The 23,948-nt window shown below is 32.9% G+C and overlaps 1 protein-coding gene across 1 annotated transcript in view; it reads right to left on the bottom strand.

Moving 5' to 3' along the window:
• LOC133190631 (receptor-type tyrosine-protein phosphatase kappa-like) overlaps positions 1-22,565 on the bottom strand; it is a gene marked incomplete at its 5' end in the record, with an annotated part of 40,832 nt that extends 18,267 nt beyond the window's left edge. Inside the window, 8 exons of the mRNA XM_061326322.1 lie at positions 1,232-1,531; positions 2,278-2,469; positions 9,639-9,821; positions 10,099-10,293; positions 10,400-10,540; positions 12,150-12,371; positions 20,813-21,037; positions 22,406-22,565. Of these exons, the coding sequence (XP_061182306.1) occupies positions 1,232-1,531; positions 2,278-2,469; positions 9,639-9,821; positions 10,099-10,293; positions 10,400-10,540; positions 12,150-12,371; positions 20,813-21,037; positions 22,406-22,565 (1,618 nt within the window). The remainder of the gene's footprint in view (positions 1-1,231; positions 1,532-2,277; positions 2,470-9,638; positions 9,822-10,098; positions 10,294-10,399; positions 10,541-12,149; positions 12,372-20,812; positions 21,038-22,405) is intronic.
• Between the last annotated feature and the right edge of the window lie 1,383 nt (positions 22,566-23,948).

A 23,948-nucleotide genomic window follows, 5' to 3' on the forward strand; every position in this document is an offset into this window, starting at 1 on the left:
ATTTGTGCAGCAGCAGCAGCATCAGCAATCCTTGTAATAATTTGCTTCTAAATATGCTTTGTTTCAGTTAGATAAAATAGAGAATGCCCTTGCGCATAAGCTTTTTTTTGTTGATGCCCTTTAAATCTTGTATAATAAAGAGAAATGACATCATAATATGACTTCCTAATGTGTAATGGCTATTTCATGTCGCGGATACAAAGTATGCATTATACAAAAAAGTTTTTACTTTCTCTGCATAAGAGGCATAGTCCTTAGGCATCTTAATTAGTTTATTTGCATAGAAATGCCTATACCTAGCCTTAACTCACTTGCGTATATAATCAATACCCCCCCCCCCCCCACAACACCAGAACTCCGAACCAGGGGCCATGAAATTCAAAATTTTGGAAGAGGCACCCCTACTCATAATTATCATGCACCTAGTATGTCTTCCAAATTCACAGGAGCAAAAAATAAGATTTTAAGAATTAATGCATTTTCACTATATAATCAATAGCCCCCCCCCCCCAAACACTAGAACCCTTTAGCCAGGGCCATGTTATTCATAATCTTGGAAGAGGTAACCTTGCTCATCATAACCATGCATAAAGTTTGTTTGCTTAATACTCAGGAGTAGAAAAGAAGATTTTAAAGAAATAATGCATTTTCACTATATAATCAATAGAGCCCCACCCTAATACTAGAGGGACCATGATATACACAATTTTGGAAGAGGCACCCCTGCTCATCATAACCATGCACTTAGTTTCTTTGTTTTATTTACAGGGAGAAAGAAGAAGCTTTTTAAAGAATTTATGCAGTTTCACTATATGATCAATAGAGTCCCATCCTAACTGCACAACCCCTTACCCTGAGTTATGAATTTCACAATTTTGGTAAAGGACTGATTGTACAATATATGTTATAATCATGAAAACAGTTTGACTGCTTGATGTCAAGGAATAGAGAAGAAGATTTTTCAAATTTGCATTAATTTTGATAAATTTGGCCCCACCCCTCGGGCGCAGGGACCATCACATTCACAATTTTTACCCCCTTTTGCCCAAAGATACTCTTTATTAAAATTTGTTGAAATTGGTTCAACGGTTCCAGAGATGAAGCTGAAAATGTTCAAAAGTTAGCAACCGACGAAAGACGCGTACGGACGACGCATGACGACGGACGAAAACGGATTGCAATAGGTCACCTTAGTGACTCAGGTGATCTAATAATAGAGCAAGCTACATACCTTTGCAAAATGGTTCACCAAGTTTTGATGAATATTCAAAACCATCTTGATTTTTGCACGTCCCCTCGTTTGATCCAGTGTTAACGTAACCTTCTTTGCACTTAAATTCTTTTGATTGATTGTAACTGTAGATAGCCGTTGCATTCCTCAAGAGATTTTCAATTCTAATAGCTGATTCGTTGCACGTTATGGCTGTGAAAAGATAGCAAATACACAAATGGCAAGGGTGCTCATTATGTTTTAAGAGAAAGGGGAAAAATAAATACACTCCCTTCTCCTCACTAAATTCGTCAAACATTTCTAAATTGAAATTTTTGGAGAAATATACACAGTAATAACTTCAAAATATTTGTTCTACTTATGGGCATCAGGGTATCGAGTTCGATCCCAGTGATCGGCAGTGCTTGTTTGTGAGAGGGTAAGGTCGCTCGCTTGGACTCGTGGTTTTCTCCAGATTCCTCCCACGGAATTGATCCCTTTGTGCCAACATCCGAACAATAAAGGACTCCATTAAAATTAAGCTTTCGAGCTTTCATTTTCTATCTTATTTTCATATATACATATTTTTGTATGTAACGAATAAACATTTCAATTATTACATATTCAATGAAATAAGCGATTTTTTGTTACAACCAGACAATAAGGATATAACGAACATTGATCAATCTCACAAATCAAGTAAATGAAACAAATCGTGAATAGGGCAAAAAAAAAAAAAAAAACAAAGTCTCCTAAAAACACCTAAGATAAGGTTCCTAAGAGGAGTAAGCATCCCGGTCGACTGGTCACACCCGGTAAAATGTGCGAAGTGTAAACACTCGGTAAATATGTATTTGAACGTCTTTGAACGTCTTGTGTGGTATCAATATCTTGGCTTGCTATATCAAGATTTCCTTTTTTCTTCTTGTAAGTATAAGGTATTGACGTAAAAAATACCCTATATACAACATAATAATGATAAAATATAAAGACCTAGGTCCGTTTTATCAATAAATGTATACCCCTGTGCAGTTATTTTTCACAAGTTTTTATTATGTAAATCCAACCTTTACATGATGGGACGCCATACTCGGAGGAAAAGAGAAATTTGTTTGTGTCTTTACATGTTCCTGTTGCTGATCCATATCTGATGAAGCCCTCTGAACAGTCAAATGTTTTTGTTTCGTTGTAGTTGTATGATTTCCTCTCGTCTATGATTATGTGAGAAATTACAATAGCCGTTTCATTACACTGTATAGCTGTAAAGAAAATAAAACATATATTACTACAGTATGAATCGAATGGAAATACCTCCTCCCATCATTGTGAGTCGATCGATCGATCGATAGATAGATAGATGATTAATGTATAGGTTATATCATTCGATTAATCAATTTCAATATCTGACAATAAAACTTTGTTGTGATATAAAAATAGTTGAAATAGTTTCAGTAACAGATGGACCTTCTGAAATTAGATCGGAAATCATAACCTATATAAGAATGTTTCAAGTGCTAAGGTCCTCCAAATCTATTTAATTTTCAATTAACGTATTATACACAATGATGTTCAGAAGAGGCTTTTAAACTCTTAGAAAATCAGATATAGAGAGGATATTTAAATTGGTGTTTAATCCACCGTTCAAAATGCTTGCCTTCACAGTAGGTTGGGGTACCATTGTATAAAAGCGAGTTTCCTTGTCCACAGTAAAGTTGAAATGAGCCGTGTCGATTATAGCCTTCCCTACATGAAATCTCTATAATGTCCAAATAGTTGTATATCGGATTATTTGGCGTAAAGACTGAGTTTGCCAGCGAAAGAGACGACTTCTTACATTTCACGGCTGAAAAATGAAATAATTGAAGATAACGAACAGTGATCGATCTAAAAGAAAAGAAAAGAAGAAAAACAAACTACAAACAAAACAAATCTGTGAACAGTTCATAAAACACGGACCTCCGGAAATTCCAGAGGCAGGATCAGATGCGTTAGGAGGCGTAAGCACCCTCTGTGGACCGGTCACACTTGCCATCTAAGCCCTATGTATTGATCAGGTAAATAGAATAATCCTTAGTCAAATTTGATATAAAAACATAGGCCCAAGAATTGGAATGAAATATGTCAGTCAAGACAACGACCCATTGGCAGGTTGTATTATCTATTAATTTCTTCGAAACGACCATAGAATTAACGACGTATTGACTTTGAACCAGGTTGTTAAAATCCCTTTAACATCAAGTTATTGTCATTAGCCTGCCTCGGTTTAAAAATTGATCGTACTCAGCATGCTATTGAGTATCGACCAAGTTTGGAGACATAAAAACCATATGTAGGTGTCAAACTGATAACGGAATTTTACTACATAAATAAAGAAAAGTGGACGATTGAAGCTGAAGTCATTTCGTGTGTCACACAGTGTAGTTGTCCCTTATCGTCTATAGTCAGTAAAACATTAAAATATGTAACAATTGTGACTCCGTGGTGTCATTTATTTTGAGTTCACTGGGATATATCGAGTCGACATATGAATGTAAGTAACAATTGTTAATTGATAAAACTGATTTAACTAGTCGATTTAACTGATTGACGAGTTGAAGGCAGCAGTAAGTGTTTTCTTCTTCTCATGTGGAGGTTTTAGAATAATTTTTTTCTTCAAAGGAATAGCCCCCCCCCCCCCCCCCCCCAAAAAAAAAAAGAATTTTCAAAATCATATGTCAATTTGAATTACTTTATATTGGATTCCGAAAATTCATTAACACCCTTACAAACAAAGATACATAGCGGGTTCCAGTAAATGTTCTACCAAGCCTCTTTCTTTACTCCTCACTAAAATATTAACAGCAATGAAGGAGAAACTTCAGGAGTACGTGCAACAATATATTCTAGAAGTGGTGTAAATCAGATGTGGATACTTAAAAATTTCAAGGAACTTTAGGAAAGTTTGAAATGACAAAATTTTTCCAAAATCAATAACATGAAAACTTACGACTTTTCAACTTTATATACAACCATTCCCCATGATAAAGTAAAGTCCAAGCTTTTTGACATCATTGACAGCTACTTTTTCAATGACAAGAGGCCCATGGGCCACATCGCTCACCTGAGCACACTGGCTAGGAAGAAGCAGAAAGCAGTTCAGTATTAAAAAGTTTTAAAGGGGGTTGGTGGGCAAACTTAAATTTAAACTACCTCAGGATGCTTCTATATCAATATTACTAATCATGGCTTTGCTGTTTTTAAACAGAAGAATTTTAAAGATTTTTTTCCCTATGTATTCCTATGTAAAACTCTGATTGCTTATTGTGGCCCCACCCTACCCGCCGTAAATTTGAACAAATTTGAATCTACACTACCTGAGGATGCTTCTATCATAATATGACTAATCATGGCTTTGCTCTTCTTGAGCAAAAGATTTTTTTCAAAATGATTTCCATATATTCATTTGCAAAACTCTGATCCTCTGTTGTGCCCCAAACCCCTGAGGGGTCATTATTAGAACAAACTTGAATCTACAATACCTAAGGATGCTTCTGTATAAATATGACTAATAATGGCTTAGTTGTTCTTGAGAAGAAGATTTCAAAGATATTTCCTAAGTAATGGTATGATCAGATTCTTATAAGAGATATATAGGTTTTCCTTTTACTCTGTCTGAGTTAATGAATGGAATGATTACTAAGACAGCTCTACATGAGGGTATATCACACAGTACTTAAAATTTCTCTTATCTAGAGATGGGGACTGGGTAAGGTACTACTTGCACCGTGTTTCTCCCTAGGTTCCCATTGCTAGATAAGAACCAGTTTTCTCAATCTTCTTCAGATTTACTACACCAAAAACTTAACATCAATTCCCTAGGACACTTGCCACTGGTGTTTATGAATTTTATACTTTTATTTTGCTCTTACCCTTAAGTTTTTCCATCCTCTATCTTTAAATGTCCATCACATACATAATACTCTGATATTAATTTAAAGCATTTTACAGTAGAAAAGGATTTACCAAAAAAATGTAATTAACTAAGCAGTAAGTACTTAACAAAGATTTCATTGAAGTCTATGGAGCAATGTTTTAAAAAATAAAAATTCAAATAATAAGAATTCTATAAATACTGTAGTGGAAAAATGCACTTAAACACATTAGAAATAGAATGATAATTGAAAACGATTTTTTACCAGAATTTCTTAAAATTGATTTTTTTATTAATTAAAAACAGAGGGAGATAACTCTTACCAAAATTCAAGGTCATAAATTAGGACACATCCCATCCTTAAATGCTAATAGTAATAAATGGGAATTGTCTAAATATACTGAGTATTCAACACCTGATATCTTTTATGCATTCAATTTCATTGAATCTTTTGCTATTAGGATGGAATACCTTAACTTCTTTATTGCTGATTCATCATCCAACTTCTACAGCTACCTTCTGAATGCCTGACTTTCCCAAAGCTTTGCCTTATATACCCTTAGCTTAGTCCACTCCAAGGGTTGTCAGATCATTCCACTATTTGAAGTCTTCAATGTGTTTTACTCAAATGCCCCTTAACCATTACATCTATATATTCCTATGTAAACCTTAACCCACTTTGTGGCCCCGCCCTACCCCAGGGGTCATGATTTGAACACACTTAAATCTATACTACCTGGGGATGCTTCTGTATTAATATGTCTTATAATGGCTTAGCTGTTCTTGTGAAGAAGATTTTTTTAAAGATATTTTCTGTATATTCCTATGGTAAACTTTGACCCCCCCCCCCCTGTTGTGGCCCTGCCCTACCCTTAGGGGTCAGGATTGAAAGAAGCTTGAATCTACACTACCTGAGGATACTTCTGTAATAATATGACTAATTATGGCTTTGCTGTTCTCTAGAAGAAGATTTTTAAAGACATTTCTTAAATATTCCTATGTAAAACTTTGACCCCCTCTTGTGGACCCGCCCTACCCCCAGGGGGTTATGATATGAACAAATTTGAATTTAGAGTATGCAATAAAGCTTTCACATAAGTTTCATCTTTTCTTGCCCAGTGATTCTTGAGAAGATTTTTTAAAAGATGCCACCAAATTTGCACGAATTCTTAATTATCTCCCCTTGAAAGAGGGCGCAGCACTTCCTGTGAACAAACTTGAATTCCCTTCACCCAAGGATGCTTTGTGGCAAGTTTGGTTGCAATTGTCCCAATGGTTTTTGAGAAGAAGTCGAAAATGTGAAAAGTTTACAGACGACGGACGACAGACGGACGCCGGACACTCTTTGATCAGAAAAGTTCACTTGAGCCTCCGATCAGGTGAGCTAAAAATGGAACTCATAAATTTACTTACCTTGTCATTGGTCATTTGCAAAATTATTTAGTTAAAAAAAACATTTTGATTGTACACACAAGTACACTGAAGTTGATATTAAAAAGATGCTTCAGTTTCTAATTGACTAAATCCATGTGGTTTTTGAAGACCAGGTCTTCCAACAATCTGTTGGAAATCCCATGGGTATCAATTGTGCCTCGTTTTGTTAGCAGACCTATTTTTGTATTCATATGAAGCAGAATTTATTCAAAATCTTATGCATGAGAAAAAGAAAACTCTTGCTATGGTCTTCAACTCGACATTTTGATATACCAACGACGTTTTATCAATAAACAATAGTTATTTCTATTCATATGTCGACACGATATATCCCAGTGAGTTTAAAATTAAAGATACCACGGAGTCTGACACAACTGTTTCATAATTGGATATTTTACTAGAAAAAGAGGTTAATGGTAATCTAACAACAAAGCTTTATGATAAACGTGATGACTTTTACTTTTCAATTGTCAGCTTTCCTTACTTATGCAGCAATATACCTTCATCACCTGCATATGGGGTTTAAATCTCTGAGTTGATTCGATACGACAGAGCATGCTGTAATTATTGACAATTTCTATAACGAGGTAAGTTACTGACAAACAAGTTAATGAAACAGAATATCAACAGTCTCGTTTAAAGTCATCCTTTCGTAAGTTCTATGGTCGATACAATGACCTTGTCAGCAAATACAATCTATCACTAAGTCAAATGCTGACTAACGTTTTTCATATTCATTTTTTGGCCACTATTTACACACTGAATTATCGATATTTCCTGATCATGACAAGGAACACACGGCGGATGTGATCGGTCGGCAGGGATGCTCATTCCTCCATGGCACCTGATCCCACCTCTGATGTTTTGGAGGTCAGTGTTTGCTCTGCTCCTGATTTGTCTTGTTTGAATGGACTTTTGAGCCTAAATACTGTTCGTTATTTCCATATATTAAGAGCCCTCTATACACTGCACACTAGAGAGTTCTGAGTTTGTGGTACTTTTATGCAGATAGACTGATCTGCCCTTTGATCAAGAATAAAATAAATTGAAATGTACACTTTATTACTTAATTTGCGATCAAATCAAGCATTCATAACACTTTAATGGCCGAGATGAATAAATAGAACACTTCATTTGCAGGTATTTTGCCCACTTAAGTAAACAACAGTGATTTATGTTCATCAGTACTTCATTGTCTTTGAACATTTTCCTGGGGGTAAATGCAAGGCACCCCATGCTGAGAATGTGATAGATAAGCTCAATGCTTACACCTTTACATAATTATAATTTTCTCAATATCCAAAAAATAGTTTCCTCTAGTGTATAGAGGGTCCTTAAATTTATTTTAAACGTTCAATTGGTATATTTCTATAACATATTAATAGGGTAAATGTTTTTGATCAAATTGAGCCAAAAAAATATATATTTTGATATATCCAGTGTATTTAAACTGTATGTAGTTCCTATTGTGTATTCTACCGCGTAGTGACAAGGTTCCATTTGTGTTTTAGTGGTCTGAATGTTGTAGATTTCTATGGATTTCATATAGGAAATTACACTGAATGTATATATTGACTTTTGAAAAGATTTGTGATTTGATATTTTCTATAGGTTCTTTGGAATTTTTGAGATTCCACTTTTATTAACACCAATCTTGAATCTACTGTAGCACAGTGCGTCTAAAGTTTCTTCGCTTCGTGATCGGGAGGCCGGGGTTTCAGATCAGACCTTAAAAAGCGAAGTCCCGTGTCGCGGTGGGAGTTGGCACGATAAAGAACCTCCACTGCTCAATGGCCTTGAGTGCCCAGTATAGGTCCAAATTTGAAGCCCTTCACCGGTATATGGTGACGTCTCTATATGAGTGAAAAATTCTCGAATGGGACGTAAAACAAAATATAATCAATCAATCAGAAGTTATTTTTGTGAGAAGTAAAGATAGGGGAGTGGTAGAGAATGTGCTGTATCTTTCTAAGGAAGTTAATGAATCCAGAATAGGTAGGGTAGATCAAACTCACTATCCTTGACTGAAATGTAAAGACTGAAATGTGGTTTTGAAGTACTTCATCTTTAACAGAATTTGAACCAAAAATTGGATTTTCAGATGTAGAATTAAAACCGAGTTCTTCTAAAATGTAGCCGTAATAATGAGCCCTACAATGTTGCTAAAATATGAAAGTTCAAGTCAGAATCTGGGTAATCAAGAAGCAGTCTTATTATAGATAATGAGGATATTCATGAAGAACAGCTTTGTACAAGCAATGTCCTTCTCAGTACTTATGCGACCATCACCCTAAACTTCATGCTATATTTCTAAATTCTAACATGGAGTTAATATTGAAGAAATTATGATTACAGATAGCGAAGGTATTAATCCAATGCAAGATAATCTTTCTACATGTAGTTTCTTAATCAATATGCACCCATCCACTAAATTTAAACATGTAACTTTATCTTATACAAACAACTGCATCTGGCTGCGTAGCTTTATAGACTTCGAATTTAACTTTCAATATTTGCAAAAAAGTGCTCAAGGAATTGATTAAAAAATGCATTATTTTATAAACATTACACATTAATTTTCTTTTAGTTTTATATGTGCATTAAGTTTTGTTATATTCTTGAATACATTGTTAAATACAACACGATGTGTTTGTATGAGATTATAGTTAAATATAATAGGAATATAATCTGTAAATAAGTTATTACTTTAATTTCATTGATTTTTGATTTATCAAATATCTTCAGTAAGATTTCTTTGCTGTACCATAGTATGTGCATAATGCAGAACAGTTTTACCTTCACAGCGTGGCTTTTCATGGCCAGGCATAAAATCAATGACGTTGTTTTGTAAACACGTTCCTGACTTAGAGCCCCTTAGGTTGTACCCCTCTTTGCATGAAAAGGTTATGGTCACATTATATGCGTATATTTGTTCAGGCGGATCTAGGACCAAATTGCTGCTTGTTAAAGTTAAAGCTGAGCTGTTACACCGTATTTCTATAAATAATAAAGGTAAGATAAATTGTGAGTAATCTCGATAAAATGTGATAAAAAGACTTTAAAGATTTGCATTGCAAGGTTTACCTGTACAATGTGGATATTCATTTGTATACCGGAAACCCGTTGTTTCGCACACAGCTGTTGTCGGTTTTTGAAGAAAGTATCCTCTCACACAAGAAAAGTTTACCCTCTCATGGTAGTTATAATTCGCTTTTGAAGGAATCTTTATTATATTCGATAGATTGACAGGATTGGAACAAGTCACAGCTGTAAAGAATCTTTTATTTGATTTTAACATTCATACATAAATCACCATGTTTCTTTTACATTTAAACAAGGAACATTTCTATGAATAACTTATCAGTAATGTCTGTAAAAAGAAACGAACAAAATCATACAAAAGATAATTTTTGTAATGAATTTTTTTCGATAAAAAAATATCTACTAAATGCAAACAAGTACATACAGTAAAAGCAATTAGTGTAATAATAATTATTTATTGCATATTTCACTTCCATTTACCGCGCAATGCTTTACATGTTACCTTCACATGACGGAGATCTAGAATCATCATGATTAATGAAAATCCCTTTTGGTCCACAAACAGCTTGTGTAGATCCTCGTATGATAAATCCTTTGAGGCACGTAAAAGTTACTGTTGTATTAAATTTATAAGAAGAATAATCAGGAGAAAGAGACATATTTCTTTTGGCTACATTTGGTCTTCCACAAGAAACAACTGAAATATGAAAATAAAATATTGGGAGAGAATTACTTAAAAAAGTTAAATAAGAATGCAGTGCATGAATAATGAATAACTGAAAATTAAAATGAATAAAAATCACCTTGAGTGCAATGAGGACCCTTCCATCCAGGAGTACACTTAGGACATGTAAAATTTTCATTCAAACACTTTTCTGTTTGCTGGCAATGTTTTGGACAAAAACCAATGCAGTCTTCTCCGGCATTTTCAGTTAATCTGCAAGCTGAAATGTGAGTTTAAATGTTAATGATTAAAAAAAAACATACTTTGTATTTTTTTTCTCTGCAAAAAATTGTTTTTAACCAGGAGAGCTAAATATCCTTTATATAATCATTAAACTTTATTCATTTACACAAACGCTGCTCACTACCCCTCAGAAAGCCCCCCCCCCCCTCCCTTCTCAAAAAAGAGTTTTAAAAAATCTCTTTAAATATTGTTATCAAAGTCTGTTATATTATCGGATAATTCTAGAGTCTTATAATGCTGTTATTTTTAAAATGCTGTCTTTCTTAGATGAGTTGTTAGGATAAAGGTTAAAAAAGTGCTTGTCCACAAGACTTTTTTCACAGGCTGTCTAGATCTGGTTTTCGAGACATGTTTAAGGTGGTAAAGACATATATAATGGCCAAAGACTGTCAGACGGTGGTATATAATGTATGTAAAATATGAAAATAAAAGAAAAATGAATGTCATCTGTATATTTTGGTCCTGGCCACCCCAAGATCACTATACTTTTCATTTATTTTCCACAGAAGGTAGTGAAAATTTGGTATCGTAAACTTTAATCGCTCGTAACTGTGTTTCAAGGAAAATAAACTATACATTTAAAAATAGAAACAGTGTTATCTGCGTATTTCTTTTTAACTGTTTTCAAGAAATACATAAAGATTAAAACTTAATTTTAAACTCAAAGTTGATTTAAAATATATATGGATTTTAAAGATTTAGAGAAAAACGTATACTATCCTAACAGATTATGTACTGATATCTCAATAAAAATACACGAATAGTTCGATTTTAAGTCATTCGACATTGTTTCATGCATGTCCTATGGCAAATAATAAAATAGCACATGTAAAAGGGTGTAAAATGTGCTCATTAAGTATGAGTCACTCACAAACAGAATATCCTTTGCATCTTGAGCTCGTACTTTTTTAATTTTTGTAATGCTGACAAGACTCTCTATCCTTAACATATCCTTAGGAGAAATTGATTTGATCAATTTTATAATTTACAACCCTCGACTTATTTGAAAGTGAAGAGGTTAAGTGGTCCTCTTTTCTTTATTTGAATTCTTTACCAACAACAGTTTGCTAAAATGCCATATTGGTAAAAACTGTCAAAACCTTCGAAAAAATTAGAAGTCAATTCATTGAATTATTTTTATCTCACCTTATACTTGTTATAAATTAAGATGAAAAGCAGATATATTGCAAAAATGAAGTGAAAAGCCTTTAAAAACAATTTAAAATGTGTTTATGTGTCCTTAACGTTAGAATGTTAATGTTATAATTAAGATGAATTTTTTCACGGTTTGCAGATTACGGTGTTATTCATTTTAATGCATTATTATATTTCAATTTTCCTTCTAGTAAATACAAATCTCAATCTCGGACAAGAGGTGTCGGATTTAATCATTAAAGACGCGGAAGCAGACCGATAGATATACACAAGAATAAAAAACAACAAAAACATGAACTCTTCCTGAATGCTATCAGAAAAACCACGTAAAAACTATGTTTACAACTGTTAACATATTAATTTTGTGTTTCTTACCCTTTTAGAATTGTTGATTAAGGAAATATTTAGAATAGGAATGAACACATATTTACCAAACACTTCTACTTCACAGAGAGTGAGAATCTTGTAGCCGCCTTTGTACAGAACTAGGTTTTTTCCATCAATGATTATTGTGTGGTACAAAGATGTTCTCATAATTGACGAATCCACCCAAACTGGATTTCTTGGAGTAGCATTTACTGGTTCTGTATACATCAACTGCTTAAGGTTTGTTAAGCTTATTCCAAATAACTGAAATCCATTCAACCTCTTTTCTGCAACATAGTTAATATGAAATAACTGGGTCAATTTCAACCAAACTTGCCACAAAGTACTCTTGGGTAAAGGGGGATTCATTTTGTTCAAATGAATGGCCACGCCTACTTCCAAGGGGGGATAATTATGATTTCGTGAAAGATTAATGGCATCATTTAAAAATCTTCTTCTCAAGAACCACTGTGCTAGAAAACATGAAACATATGTGGAATCATTGTAAGGTAGTTAAGATTCATTTTTTTTAAATCATGACCCCCTGGGGAAGGGTGGGGCTACAAAGGGGGATCAAAGTTTTACATAGAAAAACATAGGAAAAATCTTTAAGAATCTTCTTCTCAAGAACAGCTAAGCAATGATTAGATATATTTATAAGGAAGCATCCTCAGGTACTGTAGATTCAATTTTGTTCAAATCATGACCTTCGGGGGTAGGGTGGTGCCACAAGGGTTGATCAAATATTTACATAGGAATACACAGAAAAAATCTTTAAAAATCTTCTTCTCAAGAACAGCAAAGCCATGATTAGATATATTTATAAGGAAGCATCCTCAGGTACTGTAAATTCAATTTTGTTCAAATCATGACCTTCTGGGGTAGGGTGGTGCCACAAAGGTTGATCAAATATTTACATAGGAATACACAGGAATAAAAATCTTTAAAATTCTTCTTCTCAAAAACAGCAAAGCCATGATTGGTCATAATAATATGAAAGCATCCTCAGGTAATGTAGATTTAAATTTGTTGAAATCATGACCCCAGGAGAATAGAGGGGCCATAACAGGGGATCATAGTTATACAAAGGAATATAACGGATATATCCATTCAATAAAAATTTTCATCTGAAGAACAGCAAAGCCTTCAAAAGCATCCTTAGGAAGTGTAGATTCAAGTTTGTTCATACCCCTCCCGTTATATTTAAACTTTTCAATACTGAACTGATTTCTGCTTTTTCCTAGCCAAAGTGCTCAGGTGAGCGATGTGGCTCTTGTTGTATGTACAATGAATATTTAATTATATTTTACACATGCTCTGAAGAGCAGAGGAAATTCTGATCGATAAAATCGATCTACTTCCCCACTTTAAAAGTCAATTTGCTATGATTTTTGTCAGTTTATCGAATTTACGAATTTAAAAAAAGAAACTTTAGAATAGTAAAATACTTTTAAGGGGTGTCTTTAATTCTTCAACGATACATTTACATCAATGAAATGATTACGGTACCGTAACGATGTTTGACTCATAATGCCAACATAATTCTAGAGACGTGGTTCTGATCATGAAGTATAAAGACAAATATTTATAAGAAATTTGTAATTTTTAATAATATTTAAAGATGTAACTACATGTAGCAGTTATACGGTTACATGGAAGTGTGATAACAAATTATTTGTCTTTGTTCCTTCATGCGTAAAGTCCAGCGAGGCCCTAGAAGATAATTGATTATGCAAGTTGAAGCAAGACAAAGTGCCTTAATTAAATAGATATGTACGTGTACTTAGCGTATTCAAAATTTAGCACAATCACTGGGTATGGAGTTGTTGGCGAAATCATGACTTAGCAATATACATGTCCGTGCCGTATTTTGTATTCATAAATGATTTCATGAATTAGCGCATTGTTGTCTGCGCCAAAGCCGCTAAAATATGAAGCCCTCCTCTTTTAAGTACACATACAGTAATTAAGTGAATGCTCTGCCTTAAAAATTGAAATAGGGTAGATTTGTTTGATTAAAATTTCAGTTAGAAAGAAATTTATGTTCTGATTTTCTGATTATCACAGATCTTACTATGTCGCAAAATTTTTACTGTGTCGCACCAGAGACACGTTTCTGGTCACACGTATAAAATTTGAATCATAACTGTGTCGGGGAAATTTTTACCCTGTCGGGGCCGACACAGTAAAACAGCTTATGGAGAACCCTGATCTTTATGGTGTAGGTTATAGTGGATGAATATGCTTCAATTGATTAAATCTTCTGTATGATTGATCTTAAAATATTTTCAATGGAGATTAGATAAAATTGTACATGTATATCAATTCGGGATAACTAAAATAGTGTTGAATCATTTTTTCCAGCGAATATTTTCATGAACTTAAAAGAGCTACAAAATACGTGCACATCTATACTACTATATTAAAATAATAGACTCGAATTTTTGGCCTTTAATACCCATAAATCGGAAGAGTACTGTCTATTGTTTTATATATTTTAAACATCATTGGTACTTGAAGATTACCAATTTGTTTTTATTTTTTCTCAATTAAGCTTCGCTAATTAATAATCAACGAAAATTCCTCAAAAAATTCCGGAAATCATCTGGATTTTTTGGATTTTACAATCTTGCGCGTGCGCATTACATTCACGCTAAATCACGGTGTTCAAATCAGAGAAGACAAAAGTACTAAGTAGATATATATATATTTGTTATTTTATAATTTCTCTAATAAGAAATCATAAATATATATGAACAGAATATATAGCAAATTTCCAATGAAAATTTACACGTATTTGTATAATCGTTTCTGAGTTCATCCATGCAAATGTGATATTATATGTTATTTACGTCTCTGGCCATCTCAACGGAGGCAAAAACCTCATGATCGTAGGAGCAATATTAATGTAACTACCCTATTTTATTTGATCCTTCCTTTCTTTTATGCTTTTTTGAGGGGAAGGGGGGGGGTGTTACAGTACCCGCATCGTTATTCTTTACAATTCTATCGTGTCCTATCGTGCGTTTATCCTATCGTATCGTGCGTGTATCCTGTCGTATCGTGCGTGTATCCTATCGTATCCTATCGTATCGTGTTTTCCGTTTATCAGGTTTTGCGTTTTCTATCGTGTTTTCCGTTTATCAGGTTTTGCGTTTATCGTGAAGATCGTTTATCAGGTTCTATCGTGTATCGTGTTTTGCGTTTATCGTGTGCATTCGGAAACCCTCGCTTTTTATCTTTACCTTGAAAAGAAACACCCGAGATATCTCGAGTTCATCTTTCGTTTTGTTAATTTATTTAGGATTAATCTAACTGTTAAACAAAAAGAGAAATTAATACTCTTACTCTGGTATATTTTTTAAAGAAAATAAATAAATAAATAAATAAATAAATAAATAAATGTCAAGTACCGTCACCAAGCAGAGAACATAAATCGGAAGTCAAATTCTATTTTTGTACATGAAATAATCGATCTTCTATTCGAGTCATTCTTTTTTTTTTTTTTTTTTTCAAATTTGTCGATATGTAAGAAATATTTTTGTCAAAGATAGAAATATTATAATCCCTTTACACAGTCAGAGTCACAAAAGCGACACCTTTATTAACTTTGTTTTGATAATTATAGAAACATACAACATTAGGTATGTGTGCAAAAAATAAATTATGAATAAAAAAATATCAGTATCTTTAGTGAGGCTTTCCTTTTTATCAGTAACGGAAACATAAATTCTATGCGCGCAAGTTTTGTTGTTCCTTTGTATTATTATTTTTCTCTGATAAGTATATATTATAATATAGATGTTTGTCATTCATATTTAACTACTGCATTTAGAAGATGTAAAAAATAAATAAATAAATAAACAAAACCACACAAATTTTTATTATACATCTTACCTACTTCGGCGCGGAGATGAAGTAATATATACCGTAACTTAGTGACAGGTGGAAGCGCTCCGGTGACGAGAGAACTGACACCTACCTGCCTAATCAGTACACTGTCTTCTTGTCAAGTCAAGACCCCCCCCCCCCCTTCCCCCTTTCCCCTACATGACCGGCCCGTGTGTATTCAACGTAGACATACCTGAACTCTAGCTCTCACCTGGTGTCAAGTATTTACCTTGAACCCTACTGGGTTTCAATGAAATGCATCTACTTATTTTCTGTATATTGTTCATAATTTTTATGAACAACACTTAACAATTAAAGATTTTATACTAAGAAAATTGGTAAATGTACACTTCTGTTACAGATTAAGAAATCGATTAAATAATTGAATCAAATAAAATATAGGCGAGGTTTGTCCTCCAAACTCCGTTGATTTAGTTCTTTGTATATTTTTATGTAATTTTTATACGTTTACAGTCATAAACATGACTGGTGTGATCAAATAAAAAAAATGCGCTTGCGGTACTTCTGGATCTTGGGGTTTTCTGTGTTGTCTGTCGTTGTTAAATGTAAAGGCGTCTCAAAGACACATGAAAAAAAAATCGCCCGGTTCTGCGGTGATACACAAGACTGGTAAATACCTTGTATTTAATTTTATCCGTGTTTATCGATTACATATAATACGTGACTATATTGAAGAAGTCAATATATATTTTTATTTTATTTTATTTTTATTTTCATTTTTTTATTTTTTTTATTTTATTTATTTATTTATTTATTTTTTTTTGCTTTTTGAATCGGATTTTTTTTGGGGGGGGGGGGGTTATGGACTCCCCCTTCCCCGCTGACTGTGCCTCAAATGGGGTTAAGACTTTCATAATTTACAAAGTTTTGTCTAAGTTTGCCGATGTCGTCCTATATAAGATAAGTTTTGTAACAATTATTACAAAGTCTAATAGCAATAATTGACAATTATTCAATCCGAAAATTCACTTGTCAAATTGTGGAAATTGTTTTATTATTTATTTTTGTGTGTGTTCTAATATGTTGTACACAAGTGTACGTAACCATTCAATGTTATTTAATACAAAGTTTAAGTACCCAATAAATATATTCATATACATTGTAAGCTTAGTTTACACGTATCTATAGTAGATACAAATTCTGTTATTGTAAATACTTATAACACAAGCACGCTAAGAAAGCAATATCAATTCTTTGGGGGGCGACCGGGGGGAGGGGGGTGGTGTCTAAAAAGAAATGTTTTGAAAAGCAAACAAAAATGACTAAAGACATTATTATTGTCGATGGGCAATATTATATAAGCATTATATTACTACTGTATACTACACATGCTGGTACACTGTAACATTTTTTTCATTTATACGACTGCATGCTCCCTTCTAGCTTAATCTTACAGGCCTATAAAAATACCAAAATAAATACAAAAGAATGGAAATGCGATATTTTTTCGGATAATAGATGATGACAGATCTAGTGACGTTTATTAATTTTATTAAATTCGATTTTTTTCGCAGGTCTCCTTCCTCATGTATACATATACAATGTATGTACTTGGAATGTACTTGGAATATGTAAATAATTTCTATGTGCACGGGATATGTGTGACATATATATTTATATATAGGAGAGATTAATTACTCACAGTCCAGTGCACGGTCTGTCTCAATTCAACTTGCAATTTCAGCAATTTAAAAACGTAAAAAAAAAAATAATTAATTTATATAAAATATAAATCAAATTCGTAAAAACTTGGAGGAGAAAGCATTAACCTTAAAATAATTATAACAATAATTTTTCAACCCCCCCCCCCCCTAAATTATGACTAGTATTTTTTTTTTTTTGTAAGATTTGAATTATTAAATACAAACTATTAAAGGCGATTTTGGATATACTTCGCAGACTTCTAGCAAAAGATATTGAATCCAAATATTTCATTTTTTTTTTACACGTTTTTCCGTAAAAATAATCAATGTTTGTTATGAATTTCATAAGGTTTTATTTGTTAAAATAATGAATATAATTGTAGCGTTTCGTGAATTTATTGCACTTGGGTGTAAAACTTCGCTTGTCTACGGACTCAAAATTCAAATTTAACGATTCGAAGGAATTTCGACATTTGTATAATTACACAAAAAAATCGCCTAATTTCCATCATAGAGTAGAATTATTCTTAAAATAATTACAGTTTGATCTTGATGACGATCAATTTTATTGACAAAAACACCATATCTTTTACAAAGCATAATTACTTCAAATGTTTTATCATGATAAATTTAAAATGTTTTATCATTTCGATTTGCGGCTTTGTAAGTAATTAAAATTATCATACTATAGTATATCAAAAAGAAAACTTTTCGTCTTGTCAAAAAACGTTTCGCATTTTGAAACAATCCTATCAGGTTTTGCGTTTATCCTATCGTGAAGATCGTTTATCAGGTCTATCGTGTTTTGCGTTTATCGTATTTTGCGTTTATCGTGTTTTGCGTTTATCGTGTTTTGCGTTTATCCTATCGTGCGTGTATCCTGTCCTATCGTGCGTGTATCCTATCGTATCTTGCGTTTATCCTATCGTATCGTGCGTGTATCCTATCGTATCGTGTATCCTGTAAAGAATAACGATGCGGGTACTGTACAACTCCAGCTAGAATCACATTTTAGTGAATGGTGAAGTAGGCATTCTTTTTCCGCCAAAAATTACAATAACATTGTTTTCATTTCTTAACTTTGAAATAAATCGAAATAATCAAATAACGTCAATATAACCAATATTTTCAATTTGAAATGTGTCTAAATGATTGCAACTTGAATTTGTTCGCCATGTTTACTATTACCATGATTACCTGATTACCTTCACTGCTGAGATTTATAACGCGGTAAATATGAAACATAAACTAAGGGCAAAGAAATATTTGATTCCATGCAAAAAAGTTCACATTATATTTCTTACGAGAGTGTAGTGAAATTAATAGCATTATTGTAGGCTTATAGCTCTGTTATGTAAATACATGACCTCTGACCCTGACGTTATATAGAAGGGACAGCCTGTTCTTCTAAATATGTAAAGATTGTCGGGGTAACTACGCTTAATAGGTAGTCTGAAGTCAGCCCTTGCGGCCCGTACAGTTCATTCTATCTATGCTGCTAAAATATCGATCATTTGCATAGGCGTCGGAAGCAAATTGAAAGTGGGGTGGCTAAATGAAAGTGGAGGGGCTGAACCAACGAAAAAAGGTAAGCCCCAATTTTCAATACCTATACTATGTCTATCTTTGCAAAAAAAAAAGGGGGGGCTAAGCCCCCCTAGCCCCCCCCCCCCGGTTCCGACGCCTATGTTTTGTAAAATATAATCCATGCATAGTAAATCTCAAAACTATGAGGTAGGACAAAATTAAGATCATAAAGAATATTTATTCATTGATGAAATGAATTACATTTAATCGTAGCAAACAAACTAACGTTTAATTAAATCGCCAAAAGAAAAAAATACACCAGCGTGAAAACAAGTTGTCTTCTTCAGCAGCCATGACAGTTCTCATGTGATGAAATGACTTTTGATTGAAAACGTTTAATACTGCAGAAGATTAACTTTTGTTATCACTAAACAGATATATAAATGTTTATGAGGTATGTATTTTATTTTTGCTGCATTATTTACGTATGTAGTAAGAAAAATTCCCATATTCAGTTCAAGATCCGCTCCCAAATTCTCATTGGCTGTCCCAAAATAAAATCGGTCAAGGTCATTAAACTTTAAAGTTTGGTAAACTCAGACTTTACTAAATATTTTGAAAAAAAAAATGCTTTGAATAATATTACATCAAAAACATTTATTTTAAAATGTTTCTGATTACGTTGTATGATTTCAATTAAAAAATGGAAATGATATTGTATGATCCAAAAAGAGTTGTAACCCCCCACCCCCACCCCCATGAAAAGGCTTCATTATTGCAGCAAGAAGTACTTTCAAGTTCATACTTTCCTACTTGGGATACCCTTGGTAAATGTCCGATATGCACATGGATGCATTCATAACAATGTCAACCCGTGCACGCACGGGTCAAAGTCTAGTTATCTTTATAGATAAATGTGACATGACCATTTCCAAAGAGGTAGAATGAGTTAGGTCGGAAATGCACCAGACACACAGCACTAAGATCACTATAAACAAAATATACAGTAGTGTTGTGCTTTGCATGTACTACGCCTATTTTGTAGTCAATATTTTTTTCCATAACCACCGTTTCATAACCCCTTACAATGATTTTTTTTTGTTCTCTAAAATGTTAGTACACCACTATTATGACGTCAAGTTATGCTACGTAATATTTCTGAGGATTTTTCGTGCAGTTAGGCTTAATATACAGATAGTTTGACAGAATTTTAGTAGAGTAGGGGGGGGGGTGTATATGACACTGATTTGGAAAAATATTTTTGTTTATTTTTTAAATTTAAAAGTGGCAAATAAATGGGTTTTTTGAAATATAATTTAAAGTACAGTTTATCAGGTGACAGTTTCTGTGGTGTAATCGGAAGAGCGTCGGACTGGCAATCTCGGGGTCGTGAGTTTGATCTCTGGCGTAGATACTGTTACTGTCGGATGTTCTTTAGAAAAAGAAGCTAGGCACTATTTCTGCATAGTATGCTTATGCTACATGTATATAAATCCCTTGAACACTATGCCAAAAAAGGGTATTGATTAAATAGAGAGAAACTTACATGAAGTGTAATAATAAATAGCATTTTCTCCTTTATCCTTTTTAGAATAACTAGAAAATAAATTATCAAAATGCGAACATACAATTTTGAAATGACTAACCAAGATTTTTTCTATTTGCTATGCGGACTGACATAATTGAATATGGGATTCCAAGATCAACCTCCCAAGAAGGACCATTAGGATCATCTCGTTCATATGTGTGTGTGCATGAGTTATTCGACATATCGCCTCCGCTATCCCAGCCATCCACAGCTTTGTCAGATGTATAAATATTATTGTAATCTGATGTCTGTGACGTCTTTTTCCATAGTGCAACATTGCGTCCTTGGAGAAAAAAAAACAAATAAGTAAATGAAAACAGATTAAAGCAAATGAAATGTAATAATATATCAAAAGTAAAGACAAACATTGATTCAAGGAGAGAATAATACCACAATTTAGAAATGGTGCTATATAATAAATCTAAGATGTTCAATTTAAAGAAAGAATCTTCGGGATGAAAAAAATGGCTTCAGAAAATTTTATGACTAAAAGTGAACAAGCAAATTATTTCAGACCATTTTATCATAGTTCAAAAAACATTGCTCTGATTTTCTTTTCGAAAAGCAAGAGAAATATTTAGCTTAGGGTCACTAAGTTAACTTGATATATAATACATTAATTTACACTATGTTTTTGCTGAGAAAAAATTGTATTCATTCATTCACCATTGTATACTAAACTGAATTCATAATCACATGATTTATGTCTTCTTTAAACATCCCTGCTTTAAAATAGGGACTAACTACCTGGTCAAATACTATCTTTATATCCTTGAACATTTCGCGTGTCTTCATTCAAAAGTTATTAACAAAATTTTTAACAAGCCTTTCCACTTTGATTCTGTCTGTGGAAATAACCTTGAATCACGACATCCTTTTAGTTATTTACAACTCAAATACAGGGTTAAGAAGCTGTCATGTTGTAGATAATTTAAAAGTTGTGAACAAGGTTCAAGTTTCAGGCAGATTAAACAAAAATTGAATTTTATTTTAAAAGCAATTAAGATAAACTCTAATCAGTGCTTTCAGTGCCTTAATATTTTAATAGCAATAAAAAAAAAAAATAATTTCGAAATTTTGCATTTAATTTGTTCACAAATGTATATTTGGGATGTATGTACAAAAGACGGAAAAACAGACCAAGAAAAATTGATTAACTAGTCAGAAATAATATGTTTGACATAAAAATTAAAAAGAAATGAATTTAATTGGTAACAGCTGTAATCAAAACCTTTAGTAAAAATTGTGTAGATTCTCTGTATGAATAGAAGTACATGTATATATGTTAATATTATTGATTAAAATAGGATAAAAAAAAATTGGTCTTATACATACATAACAATGCGTATCTCAAAATAAAAAAAAGAACTTTTATCATCTCGAATTTTAAACAAAGAAAATAAAGACAATAGCTAGCTTAAGCAAAATAGTGCGTCGCTCAAGTTGCTCGCAATGTAATAGTTACACTTGAGGAGTAATTCTGATTTGCATATCGATAAGAATACTTTAAGCTTGAAAAAAAAGTATTTGAAAAGTATTTAAAAGAATTCTGATTTATTCATTAAATTTATGATATATGCCAGAAGGTTGAGACAAACTTTTGCTTGTGTAACGTGTTCAAAAAATTGATAAATAGAAAATAAATACAAACCTCCAAAAACTTCTATTTCAAAAATACTTTGGTTTTCTGAGAAGGAAATGATTAAACTTCCTGTTCTCAAAATATAATTACAGAACACAAGAGGGGAAGCTTCTGTTATTTTACCGATGAAACATGTTTCGTTATTTGTAGTTTTGATGGCCACATTGATTGATTGTTTAGCTGGAAAGAAAAAAAAAACTACAAAAAGTAAAAAAAAATCTAAGAATACATATGCCATGTTTCAAACTACTTGATTTCGTTATTTCAAAGATATTCTCTTTCTAAGCCATGTAAAAAGAACTAGTACATTACCATAGATATTTAAAGCCGATATTATGAAACTTCCATTAAAATCAATCTGTATTTCTAAAATATGTTCAGACGTATTCAAGTTTCCATCACGGCTTGCTCTGGAGTTAAGCGGTTTGTATGCCAAATTAACTGTTAAGAAAAAAAATATGATGTAGTAGTACTAAAATGTTTTGTTGAATTACATTACTAGAATGACCATATATGCATATGCATAAATTTTCTTGGACCGTTTGATTTGGTTATAACAACTTCAGAAAGTCATCGTGCCATAACTGTTTCGAAAAGGCTGAAAAAGATCATAATTTTCCTGTACATGCATTTGGAAAGTTTGCGAGTTGTTGTCACCAAACGCTCAATACTTTTCAGTGCAGAAAAAAGCATATACGTGTAAAGACTTTACATATTCGTGAGCGTTAGGTATATTATATGGAGATTTTGAAATTAAAAAAAAAAAAGCAATTCACCTACTGGAAAAAGAGGCTTGCAAAATAATATTTTTCTTACTTTGTAAGGCTCATTATTTATGTTGTATTTTAGATGAACTGGGATTTAATTCTGTAAGTGGTAATCCAACTTATACCCATAATTCCCTTTTTAAGGAGTTATTATCAGACCTATTTTTGTATTCATATGAAGAAGAGTTTATTCAAAAACTTCTACATGAGAAGAAGAAACGTTTGCTGAGGCCTTCAACTCGACATTTAGATATATCGACGACGTATTTATCAATTAACAATAGTTACTTCCATTCATTTGTCCATTCGATATATCCCAGTAAACTTGAAATAAAAGACACTACAGAGTATGACACATCTGTTTCATTTTTGAATATTTTACTTGAAAAAGTCGTTATGGTAACCAAATAACAAAACTTTTCTATCGATCGTCAATTTCCCTTACTTATCGAGCAATATAAACTTATCACCTGCATATGGGGTTTATCTCTCCGAGTTTATGCGATACATAAGAGCATTTACGTATGATCTTTTAAAACAATGCAGGCTATTAACCAACAAGTTGATAAAACAAGGATATCCACGGGTGTGACCGGTCGTAGAGGATGCTTACTCCTCCATGACACCTAATCCCTCCTCTGTTGTTTTTGGAGGTCCGTGTTTGCTCTGCTACCGATTTGTATTGTTAAAATGAACTAGGATATTGAATACTCTTCGTTATCTCCATAATTCTTTTTTGCAATTTATAACGTCGTTGAAAAGACCTTGTTTGTAAAAACATCCTA

Source organism: Saccostrea echinata, unplaced genomic scaffold (assembly GCF_033153115.1).
Source record: "Saccostrea echinata isolate AGI-Se365-2 ecotype Australia unplaced genomic scaffold, CSIRO_AGI_Sech_v1 ptg000022l, whole genome shotgun sequence".
NCBI lineage: Eukaryota > Metazoa > Mollusca > Bivalvia > Ostreida > Ostreidae > Saccostrea > Saccostrea echinata.